General features: G+C 42.6%; 1 protein-coding gene across 4 annotated transcripts in view; it reads right to left on the reverse strand.

Annotated features, from left to right (window-relative positions):
- HIVEP3 (HIVEP zinc finger 3) overlaps positions 1–13,011 on the reverse strand; it is a 187,383-nt gene that overhangs the window by 15,987 nt on the left and 158,385 nt on the right. For all 4 annotated transcript variants that reach the window (XM_081962307.1, XM_081962304.1, XM_081962305.1 and 1 more), the window contains one exon: positions 10,349–10,494. In XM_081962307.1, the coding sequence (XP_081818433.1) occupies positions 10,349–10,494 (146 nt within the window). The remainder of the gene's footprint in view (positions 1–10,348; positions 10,495–13,011) is intronic.

Consider the following 13,011-nt stretch of genomic DNA (forward strand, 5'->3'; position numbering starts at 1 on the left):
AAGAAATGCACCGAGTGAGCGTCGGAGGACCATGGGTGCGCGGATGGAGTCCACCAGAACCGGAGAGGTAGATATTTCATTTAGAACCACAGCACTTCTACATCCTTTAATGGAGGATAACAATCTTGGTGAACAGTGCCTTCTTTTTTTCCAATTCAAGGAAGCAGATGTCAGACAAGGAAGACAGAAGGTCTCCACCCATCCCGTGAAGTTCATGCTAGGAAGATTGTATAAGCAAGAAGAGGACCGTGAGTGGCATCCTGGCTCCTTAGACCAGTGGTTCTCAACCTTCCCAATGCTGCGACCCTTTAATACAGTTCCTCATGTTGTGGTGACCCCCCAACCATACAATTGGTGTCTCGGTTCCTAAGACCATCAAAAATATGTGTTTTCCGATGGTCTTAGGCGACCCCTGTGAAAGGGTTGTTTGACCCCCAAAGGGGTCCCGACCCACAGGTTGAGAACCGCTGCCTTAGAGGAACCTAATGGTTAAACATATTTCGTGAACAAGGGACTTCACTCTCCAGACAGTTTACAGAGATGAGGGGTCCTTGGTACTCTCTGAGCTTGCTTGTTGTCTTGCAGATGTTTCATTACCCAAACTAGGTGACCTCATCCCCACTAGCACTGAGGATGTTACCTAGTTTGAGTGATGAAATGCCTGCAAGAAAACAAGCAAGCTCAGAGAGCACCAAGGACCCCTCACGTCAACCCTGAATATTCCTCCCCTTTAGTGTGCAGAGAGTATCACGCAAGGAAGGTATTTCCATGCCCACCATACTAGGTTCAGGTCTTTAGCCTTGTTTTATTAACAAGCACCTTCTTCCCAAACAAACAAACAAAGCCCTGAAATTTCTAATCATCTTCAGCCATGTGTCTTACTAATGCCTTTTACTGAAATCTAAACATTACAGAAAAAGTTTGGGAACTGAAATCTGTGGCCAGAAATTCATGTGGAACATGTCAGAGAAGGATATTCCCCACTTTTAACACATGGTTCGCTTTTGGCTTAGCCTGGTAACAGGAGCTTCTCTTTCTCACTATAGCAGGGGTCGGCAACCCACGGCTCCTCCTAGCACAATGTCCTTTTTCCTTTTACTGACTGGCAACAGGGAGCCACAGCAGAGGGTTGAACGAGCCACACGCGGATCCAGAGCCGCACGTTGCCACCCCCTGTACTAGTTCAAAAAAAAGGGGGAAGAAAGGAAATGGACTGCTGGGCTAACTCTGATGAAAAAGGCATACTACTCTTTTCTGTCGGGTTCAGGTTAAAAATCCAAAAGAAAAAAAAAGTCACAATAGCCACAATATTGACAGTAGTGACTGATAGAGTGGATTCTTGCAAAGAAACTCACTCATTCAAGCCACAGGCCTGAGAAAGGAGGCTTACAAATATTGTACTTTGCTTTCCCTTATTTAAGACAAAGTGGGCCTATAGAAACCCTCAAACCCAACTTTTCGCCTGGTTTTCCTTAGATCCAGCCATGCTCAATCTATCGTTCTCCGAGGCAATTCCAAAGAAGTCATACACATGAAGACTGGGAAGCCTAGGGTCAGGGAATTTTGCCAAACTGTCTGTTCCCAGATGCTGCATTACACCCACATGTAAGATTGGAGCCACAAACAGCTGGGAAACTTGACAAAACAGGAAAGGAATCCCTTGCAGACCTTAAATACACACCAAAAAGAGAGGGTTGCTGAATTGAGCATTGAGAAAGGAATGATTCCCAGGTTAGTTATGGGGGTTGGGAGGGGAGGGGAAGAATGACATCTTTGGGGGGTCTGGCCAGCTCTCTATCCAAATCTTATTGGGACTATGAAATTGTCTTTTGGAAGTTTGCCTACTGAGTGATGGAAAACGGAAGCCAAGAGCAAAGCAATGAAAAGAAATGATTTCTCGTAAAGAAGCAACAGATTTCAAAGAATTTGGCCCCAAGAGAACTTGCCTGTTGGAGATATATCTCCTCCTCCAACTTCATCATCCTCATTATCCTCATCTACTCCTCCATCATCATCATCATCATCATCATCATCTCCTCTTCCATCTTCATCATCCTCATCTCCTCCTTCTCCATCATCTCCTCCTCCTCCATCTTCATCATCCTCACTATCATCATCTCCTCCGTCTTCATCATCCTCATCATCTCCTCCTTCTCCATCCTCCTCCTCCTCCATCATCACATTCCTCATCTCCTCTCCTCCTCCTCCAAAACTGGCATAAAAGTGCTCCTTGTCCCAACGTGATATATCCACAACAATCTTGCAAAATAGATTAGGTCAAAAAGGCAAAGATGTCCTGCTTATGGCATTTCATGCATCGAGTGATAACCTCTGATTTGCCCAGAGCTTTCTGAATAGGTCGATGAAGGTTCTCAGTCATCCAAGTAGAGTTGTCTGAAAACCAAGTCATGGTAACTGGATTTATTTTCTTCTCTGGCAACATAGTACTGCTAACTAGGGCATATAAAACCTTTGCCAGACCAATCCTTGAATACAGCTCTTCTGCCTGGAATCCACACTGTGTATCAGGCATCAATACGATCGAGCGGGTTCCAGAGGTATTTCATGAGAAGAGTACGCCATTCCTCTGCTCGCGACAGAATATCTTATGCCACCAGGCTTGAAATTTTGGGCTTGGACAACCTAGAACTATGCCGCCTACGGTCTGACCTATGCATAGTACACAAAATTGTCTGCTACAACATCCTACCTGTCAACGACTACTTCAGCTTCAACCTCAATAATACTCTGGCAAACAATAGATATAAACTCAAGGTAAACCGCTGCAAACTCAATTGCAGAAAATACGACTTCAGCAACAGAGTGGTCAACACCTGGAATGCTCTACCTAACTCCATCGTTACATCCTCAAACCCCCACAGCTTCAACATTAAACTGTCTACTGTTGACCTCACCCCATTCCTAGGAGGGTGTGCATAAGCGCACCAGCGTGCCTACCGTCCCTGTCCTACTGTCCCCATTTATTTGTACTCATTTCCTGTGTTCATGTCCATGTTCATACTTATACCTGCTATCTTCTACCTGTTTGAGAAACCAACTAACTAAATAAATAAAATAAAGCAATCCAAGGTGAGTATGGTAAAGAAACAGAAAGCCAAGTTGTTTCCAGAATCTCAAGAGAAAAATGCATAATAGACCAAGTCTCTTATACAAAACCATACACTGGTACATAGGACTGCTAGTCTTCCCCCAAATCTTTTTCTTTTTTACATCCTGTAATGAAAAGCTGCTGTCAGAAGGGATTTGCTTTGACAGAACCATCTGCATTTTAGGTAGAAACCATACAAACGAAGCTCTGGGTTGCCCTCCAGATTTATATTCCGGATGTGACCCTTTGTGTTAACAGTTTTTCAGCAGCTCCGATGAACCAGGCCCAAAGAAGTGGGGTTACACACAGCTGACTAGTTGCATAACGCTAACATTTTTGATCTGGCAGAGAAAGACAAGTAGCTGTCACCCACGAGAACAGGAATGCTTGGGAATTAGCGGATATTTTACCATTGTTGCTAAGACACAAGATGTTACATAACATCACCCAGAACACACACAAAAAAGCCAAACTCCAGCAGTTGCCACTTCTCTCTTCTTCCCACTTCTACCACAGAGACAACCTTTGAGTATTTTGCATTAAATATCAAAAGCGAGCGGCTCAGAAACTCATTTCTGAGCATTCCTAAAGAACACACTCAACAACATTAGAACAACACACTCAACCAGGGCATAGCAATAGCAATTAACACTTGAGACTTACCGTATATACCACTTCACAGAGCTTTACAACCCTCTCTAAGTGGTTTACAGAGTCACTATATTGTCCCGTCCCCGCCCAACAATCTGGGTCCTCATTTTACTGACCTGAGAAGGATGGAACGCTGATGAGGATGGAACTCCTGGCAGTGGGCAAAATTAGCCTGCAGTACTGCATTCTAACCACTGTGCCACTGTGGCTTACTGCTTGCACCCACCTGGACATTTTAAAGGCCATGGGCCCCATATGGCCCTTCGTCTATCCCTCTCTGGCCCATGGGTTCAGCAGAGGAAGACAGAGGGCAGGGAGTTGACAGGGCCATCGGGAGATCAGCAGGGGACAGCAGCAGCCCTACAAAATGATCTGTTTTTCATGTGGCCCCTTGGGAAAATTCACTGCCCACTCCTGTGCTTTCAGAGTAGCATGAAGTTGCCATGAAGCAGCCCCTGTGTGCCTGCTGCCTGGCTTTTAAGTTCCCTTGGTTGGCTGGGTGGGAAGCGGGCTGAGGCCTGCGGGGACCCCAAAGAGTAGGAACATGGGTTGCCTCAGGGCCAGGGAAAGCCCTGGGAGTCCCGGGGCAGGTGGCCCTGGTCCTGCACTAGCCTCCCAGGGCCTCCTCAATCCCTGAGGCACCCTGTGCTTCACTTAAGAACCTGCACATTGGTTTAACAGCCAAATCAGGGAGAGCAGGGAATGGACGTTGTTAAGCGAGGCCATCTGACAATCACTGTCAGTTCTTGCGACTGTAATGAGCAGGCTACATTATAGTCATAAGCCAAGGACTATTTGTAAAGGTAAAGGTTCCCCTCGCACATATGTACTAGTCTTCCCCGACTCTAGGGGGCGGTGCTCATCTCTGTTTCAAAGCCAAAGAGCCAGCACTGTCCGAAGATGTCTCCGTGGTCATGTGGCCGGCATGACTAAACGCCGAAGGCGCACGGAACGCTGTTACCTTCCCATCAAAGGTGGTTCCTATTATTCTACTTGCATTTTTTACGTGCTTTCGAACTGCTAGGTTGGCAGAAGCTGGGACAAGTCACGGGAGCTCACTCCGTTACGTGTCACTAGGGATTCAAGCTGTTGAGCTGCCGACCTTTCTGATCAACAAGCTCAGCATCTTGGCCTTAAAGGGACTAAATATGTACTAAAACATATACTGAGAACAATCCCTTACGTTGGTTCCACATAAATATTTTAAATATATTGATAAATTAATGGCCAGATTTTTAGGCAGGAATCTAGGATTTCCTTCTCAAGTTTCTCTTACAATTATGGTGGTTTTAATTTTTTTTTAACAGTATCAGGTTTGTTTGTTAACCGAGGTCATGTACTAGGGCTGAAATAGTAGGTATTTGCCACTGTGGGCTCAGTTTGAGAATTACCATTTAGTACCTTTGCATCTTCTTGGTTTTTAATTACAGCAGAAATTTGGTTAATTTGCAATAATTACCAGTTAAATGTTGTTGCTATGTAATCCAGGTGTGTGGAAAGCAATTAGGGGTTAACAACGTTAATGTTTTGTTAAACTATATCACCCAAATTTGAAACATTTTAGTCTTAAGAAGAACCAGATACATCAAGAATGGACAGCTGCAAAAAAATTGGTGATTATGTATTCATGGAAAAATGCTGGTCTCCCAGACGCTAAAAATCCATTTAACATCTGTCAGCTCTCGGCTGTAGAATTAGCTTTGTACCAAAGGGAAGACTAGGCTAGACAACACAATTCCATGCGGTTTAGGTTGGAATCATTCTTTAAAATGGAATCATAATGATGAAATATAAGAAAATTGTATTATTTTAATAGCCTGAGAAGGAATGGATGGATGATTGGATAGGTGGAATATATATTCAGTCTTCATGGCCTTTTAAATACGTAGATTAGAAATAAAGTAGTTTTATGGGTTTTTCTGTTTGTGAGTGTTTAAGTTTAGTTCAGGTTTTTAAAGATTTTCTTTTTGTTGTGGGGTTTTTAAACAGCGGTTTCCTGTCCCTCACACACAAACACACAAACACACACACCCTTGTGTATTTCAGACAGGATTTTTTTTTACTTTGCATTTTTAATATAATAGATTATTTTTTTAAGTGTATCATCTTTTGAAATATTTTAAATGGGACAGAGGCATATCCTCAGTAATTCAAATTTCCATTTAGAATAGAATAGAATAACAGAGTTGGAAGGGACCTTGGAGGTCTTCTAGTCCAACCCCCTGCCTAGGCAGGAAACTCTACACCACTTTAGACAAATGGCTATCCAGCATCTGCTTAAAAATTTCCAGTGTTGGAGAATTCACAACTTCTGGAGGCAAGTTGTTCCACTGATTAATTGTTCTAACTGTCAGGAAATATCTCCTTAGTAAGCCACCTTGAGTTGCCACGTATGAATAGGTGACAATATAATTTTTCTAAAAATATTAACTTCTAAATTTTCTAAATGAGTAAATAAATAAAATAAATTCCCTCATATCCTTATTTTTCACTACCTAGTACAGAAAATGGAACGGCCCTTCTCATGCCCTTTCCCCAAAAGGTAAAATACATACAAGAAGCCAATTACAAGCTGACAACATTTTAACAGAATAACAAAGTTGGAAGGGAGCTTAGAGGTCTTCTAATGCAGGGGTCTGCAACATTAAACACTCAAAGGGCCATTTGGATCCGTTTCCCACAGAAAACACCGGAAGCCACAAAACCTGGGTGGGTGTGGCCAACTCTCTCTCTCTCTCTCTCTCTCTCTCTCTCTCTCTCTCTCTCTCCCTCTCTCCCTCCCTCCCTCCCTCCCTCTCTCTCTCATCTCAGACCAGGCGAGAAGTGACTGGAAGGGGAGGGTGAAGGGCGGGGCCAGCCAGTGGTGGGTTCAGCTGACAGGGAGCCACAGCAGGGGGGGAAAAGAGCTGCATGCGGCTCCTGAGCCGTGGGTTGCCAACACCTGTTCTAGTCCAACCCTCTGTTTAAGCAGGAAACCCAATACCATTTCCCTAACCCTAATCCTTCCCCAAAAGGTAAAATGTATTCTCTGCCAAGGAAGGAAACAACACCAGTTCCCGTTTAGCAATTCTTCCCTCCTTGTCCCATACAGGGGGACATATGTGTGGAATTGCACATCGTACTAAGTCTTGCTTGTTTGTTAGGTAAGCCACAATAAGCAGGTTCATACACCTGCGGAGCGATAAATCGTGATTTTCAAAGATTGGTCCAAAAGAAATCTAACAAGCCCCATTACTGCCTACGGTGGAGAAGTTAACCCAGCAGTCATGATTTTGCACCAGCTGTGAAAGGAGCAGTGGGAAGTCAAAGAAGCTGAACAATTAGAGCAGTGCTTCCTGACTTCACTAAACTGCAGATGTCTCGACTTCCAACTTGTAAGTGTTTCCAGCCTGCATGTCCATTGTTGAGCTTTCTGGAGTTGGGATTTTATTTCTTTGGAACTACCAAGGTTAGGCAACACTGACCTTGTTGTTATTTGCTAAGACCTGGTTCTTCTTCGAGGTTTTTTTTTTTAAAGCCTTATCTCTACTCCCAAACTTCTGAGATTCAAACTTCAGACTGTGGGTTCAGAGCAGGGTAGGTTCCTGCTGGCATTACTACCGGTTCGGTGTGGATGCGCAAAAGGCAGAGGAGAGGAGAGCAGTGGAAATCCATGGGCCGACCCTTGGGAAGGAAGAGCCACCGCTGCTAGCGATAGCCCCGCCCTAGTTCTGGGGATAAAAGGCAGGGAACAGAGATGAATAGATTGACAGACAACTATTCATCTCCCGGCTGGACACACTTGTTAGGCTATGGCTAGAGAGAAACTTTTTGCTGGGGATCCTAATAAAGGAACTTCAGATGGTTTGTTGTATTTGGGGAGCTGGGTCAGAACAGGAATGGCTAGGTGATGTCATCATATGAGAGGCTGGTGTTCATATTGTTGGAAGAAATGTCCTGGGTTCAGTTCCAAGTGGGGAAAAAGACACTGGAAACATGGAGGCTGCTTGGAAAGATGGTTTAATGGTGAACAGGATTACATGGCTTGAGCTCCATCCTGCTTCAAGATGTTGGGTGAAGAAGAAAAGAGACCAAGATGCTGAAAGTCCCTGGTTTTATGCCCTCTCTGGCCTTTGATCTTGAGCTTATATTCTGATTGGTTGTCAGACTCCCATGGGGCCATGTAGGGGCAACTCTCTAAGCTGTGTTTTGAGTCCAAGTTTGGTTGAGCATTGCTTCTTCCCAGGTGCCTTGTGGTGAGATGGGTAAAGCCTTAATACTATCATGCCTTAATCCCATCACCCTGGAGCTGAAAGGAGGAGATCTTTGTTATGTAGAAGAGACTGGCCTAGGCCTTTTAATGGCCCATCGACAAAGGAGGGGGCTATTAAGAGTGAGTCTGTTTCCTACTTAAAAACATATTTCTCCATTTCTGAGTCACGGGAATATAATATTCTGCCTTTTCAATATTTCCCAGGAGATTTCATTTTTTTTAGAAGGGTGGGCTTTAACTTCCTACAATATATTATGAAATAGTACATGCTCAGATGGTTTGTAAAGAGGAAGTAGGATATATATGGAATCCACAGATGAACATTACCCCTCACTTTCATCACTAAAATCATTATTCTTCTAATACTACTTAGGTCTGTGAGATTACCAAGATCCAGTACTCGTCACTACAGTTAAAGAATATGCATATTCTTCTCGTGGCTAAGAATCTTGGCTCAATTTGATCAAAGAAGAATGATGCAATAAGCTGCCTGATTGCTTCCATTTAACTCTTCTGCCAGAGTTGGTTTAAGAAAAATATTCCCTCTATGCTCCATTTGCCATGACAAGCCAGGATCGCTGCTTTATCTCTCAAACAAATACAAAATGGGACAAAAATATCATTCTCAACTAGCTTTTGTAGCAGAAGTTCTGAGTCTTAAAATCAGGATAAACTAAAGGAAATTCAACAGCTTGTTTAGAGGTGAGAGTCCACAAGCATGACTTTGGAATAAGGGAGCAACTGGAAAAATCCACATTCGTAGTAAGCTATAACTGTTGGATATTCTGATTTATTATGGCATACAAAGATGGACCCTTTTCAATGTCATTTAAATGAGTGAAGCAGTATCTTACCCCATCTTATGCAGAAAATGCAGCCTTAAAAACAAAGCAATTGCACAGAATTCCGGTTTGAAACATCACATTTTTTAAAAGGCCATCTACAGGATCAATTTGGGTAAAAGCTCATAAATTCTGCTCATTTCTGTGCCCTACAGGTTCCTATTGTCTGCTTATTTATGCCAAGGGCAACCGGCTCACTTCACCAATAGCAATGAAAAAGAAGGTAATAAAGCTATAAACTGAGCATCTAATTTTATGTCTGTAGTTTCACATTTGGCTATTTTTATTAGGAACAGAAAGTTCTACCTAATCACGTTAAAAAAAATAAAAGAGAAGAGTGTTTAATTATATATACCAATCTATTGCTTTCTTAGCTGAGACTATATTTACGTACTTTCAAGAAACAACAACAAAAAAAAAAGCCCATCATATCAATGTGTCCTTCTTGATAAAGCAACAGAAATCAACCTTGGAAAACATATAGATAGCACATTTTATATTTGGTCTTAAATGACCACAAAACTCCATCCAATGGCAATATTAAAACTTAACTCTACAGTTTAGACTATGCATTCATGGACAAAGTTGAACTCTTTTTAAAACTGCATCAGCAGATGCAAAAAAAAAGGTCAAAGCTTGCTAGTGAATAATATAAAGTAGAATAACACATTGAGCTTCAATAGCATTTGGGTTAACCCCCGTTGTTAGATCAGCTTCAAAAGCTGCTGAAGCCATCATCTTGACTACAAACACAATAACTAGGATCTATATCAGTGTTTCTCAAACTTAGCGACTTTAAGTCCTGTGGACTTCAACTCCCAGAATCCCCCAGCCAGCATAGCTGGCTGGGGAATTCTGGGAGTTGAAGTCCACAGGACTTAAAGTCACCAAGTTTGAGAAACACTGATCTACATTGTCATCGTAAACCGACAGCATACCAGTGGTTTAGCAAGAGATGAGAACCCAGCCACTGACAGGGAATGGTTTTCTATAAAGAAGAGCAGAAGATGTAAAACAGTATCACTCAATATTAACTCAAAAGTGAGGAAACTGTGTCTCTCTAATCAACATTTCTCAGCCTTGGGAACCTTAAGACAGGGGTGGCCAAACTTGGGAACTTTAAGACTTGTAGACTTCAACTCTCAGAATTCCCTAGCCAGCAAAACTTTAAGACTTGTGGACTTCAGCTGGCTGGGGAATTCTGGAAGTTGAAGTCCACAAGTTCCCAAGTTTGGTCGCCCCTGCCTTAAGATGTGCAGACATCACCTCTTAGAATTCTGGCTGACTGGAGCTACTCACCTGGTTTACGAGTTGCTAGAGCCTAGGACCATAACGGTGATGAGAGAAAGAGAGAGGAAAGAGTAAAAAAAAAAAACTAAGCCTAACTGGAGATAATAAGGGACACCATGGCATTTCCCCCTAAGAGTTGTTTTTGGAATCAAAGCTTCCCATCCATTGAACACAACGGAATATGAGAACAGCATAAATACTCACCCTCCTTCAAAGATCTTGATCCTGGTAGGTTCTCCTCGCTTGGTTACGGGAATGTCATCTTCGGTTTTGCCTCTTTTATCCCTTTCCTTCTTGGTTTGCATTGCATCTTTCTGGCCTTCGTTGGGAAGGAGTGAGGGCAGATGGACCTATCTCCCCAAAAAATCAAAGTAGTTTATTATTCTTTTTAAATGAAAAATAAAAAGGGGGAAGGGGAGGAGGAGGAGGGATGGCTACTGATCACAAACACCTTGCTTTGCAAACCCTTCCTGGGAAGTAAAGAGTTGGTAGCTATTTCTGGCATGGGCTACACTGAAATCAAATTTAGTACCTTCTCTTTCTAAGGTGACTTTGAGCACCTTAATGTCTTTCAGTGAAACTGAAGTGCAATGAGTAGAGAATAGGTTGTGCCATAACTGCACTTTTGAGCTGTCCTCCCAGGGTTCCAGCCATTGGTTACATTGTGGTCTTCTGTCAGTTGTGTTTCATCAATTTCTAAAGCAGGGGTGGGGAACCATGGCCCTTTGGTGATTTGTGGACTTCAATTCCCATAATTCCTGAGTTCAGGAATTCTGGGAATTGAAGTCCACAAGTCATAACAGGGCCATGGTTCCCCACTCCTGTTCTAAAGGGACACAGGATGTCCATCTCTGCCAAAAAGGTTTGGATGATCCATCCTGGAGCATAGAAATACCAATCATAAAATAAAAAAGATAATGAAAAGGAAAAGTCTAGTATTAACTAGATGAGACAGGACAATTATTTATGTTCTGCCAAGAAGCAATGGGTGGAAAGAAGCAACCTAAGAGAAATTTCCTAACAGAACAATTAACCAGTTGAATAATTTGCCTCCAGAAGTTGTAAATGCTCCAACACTGGAAGTTTTTAAGAAGATGTTGGATATCCATTTGTCTGAAGTGGTGTAGGGTTTCCTGCCTAGGCAGGGGGTTGGACTAGAAGACCTCCAAGGTCCCTTCCAACTCTGTTGTTCTGTTCTGTTCTATTCTATTCTATTCTTCTATTCTATTCTATTCTATTCTATTCTATTCTGAAAGCTCAACCACATATAAAAGTAATTTGAAATCTCATAAACAACATTCCTGGAATTAATTAGCCCTCATCTTGGGACTAAATCCTCAGCAGCAGCATATTCCAACTCTTAAGAATGGACAGAACCCAGTTATATGGTTTTTTTAAAAAATTGGATATGATTTCTCTCTGGAAATAAAGGAGCAAGGTTGTCTCTATTTTCAGAACTTTCTTCCACGGGCCCTTAAAATCTACTTCAGAGGATCCCTCAGTCGCCAGAATGGATGTTGGGCTTCTGTTAGGAATGAGAAGTGGTTTGGGCGAGGAAGGCACATGGGAGCGCAAAGCCCCACTGTGCAACCAAAAAATCTGGTGTGTGATGCTCCAGTCCATCCATTATCATATAACCAGCCAATGAGAAGGCAAAAAAAAAAAAAAGAACAAACACGCAACCTGTGCCAAGGAATCTCTGCAGTCAGTTTAGTAATTGTTTTAACAGGACGGAGGAGGAAAGAGGTTATGTGACTGGAACGACTTTCCAAAACATGAATCTGGTTTTCATCTAATTTTTTTTTAAGTCTGCTTTCAAGTTACGCAGTCTGACTTGACAATCACCCCAACATTATGCCAAAAGGCACCTTCTATGACCCTGCAGGTGTTTCTGAGTATGCAGCCTCCTTTTCATCTCAGGACCGACTGCTTCGTTGTTGTCTTCAGCCCAAAACTCTGAAGCTTTTCTCCAGGGTAAACACGAGATGCTATGATTTTCATGTGCAACTCTGTCAGATGCTACGCTTGCTCCTCTGCTAAGCAGCATGCAGTCTTGGAGCCAGAATCCATCCTCATACCTCAAAGCATTTTTAAGACCATAAAAAAACCACCAAGCTCCTGTGATGAGATGTGCAATGAAAATATTATAACTTTAAAACGATCTGCTCTTTCCTAAGGATAACTAAGAGTTGCATACACAAAATAATGTAAAGCACCATACTTTTTTTTTTACTTCTACTTCTTTTGACAGCAACAGTCATTTTAATTTAGCAGACTTCCAAGGCTCATCGCCAAAGATTGCCACGTTCCAGACAAATGTAGTGAGTCCTCCCTGCCCGAACAGAACTATAATAATTTCCACGTTTGGTCAGACACGGCTATTTTCAGGGCCAAACTCCCGCTATAACTGTGTTGTTGGGGGTGTTTTTTGTTCATTGATCTTTGCATGATTTCACTTTTCAGTGGAGCCCTCAACCACTTCAAGATAGCTTCAATCAATGATCTGTCTGGCTTTGAATCGATCTAATTGCTAAAACGTGTAATTGGTTTTACATACTACACAAGAACAGTAAAGCTTTCTGAAAAGTGTCCATGCTCGTTTTGTATAAGTCGCCATTTATTTACTTGGAGCGCCAGTTTTGGGGAGTCTTCCATGACTTCTATCACCAACCATTGTATCCGCCAGACCGTTGTGCGATAGCTTGCCTCCCAATAAACGGAACAGGACAATCCGCTGTGGCCAACTCACCATTGCCAACTCGCTGTGGGACAACTGTGGCGCAGGGCAATTGAACGATTCAATTTAATTATTTAAAGTAAACAAAAATTATTTTCATTTTGTCATTTTTGTCCCTCCCCTCGCACCC

Source organism: Natrix helvetica (assembly GCF_964273705.1).
Source record: "Natrix helvetica genome assembly, chromosome: 9".
NCBI lineage: Eukaryota > Metazoa > Chordata > Lepidosauria > Squamata > Natricidae > Natrix > Natrix helvetica.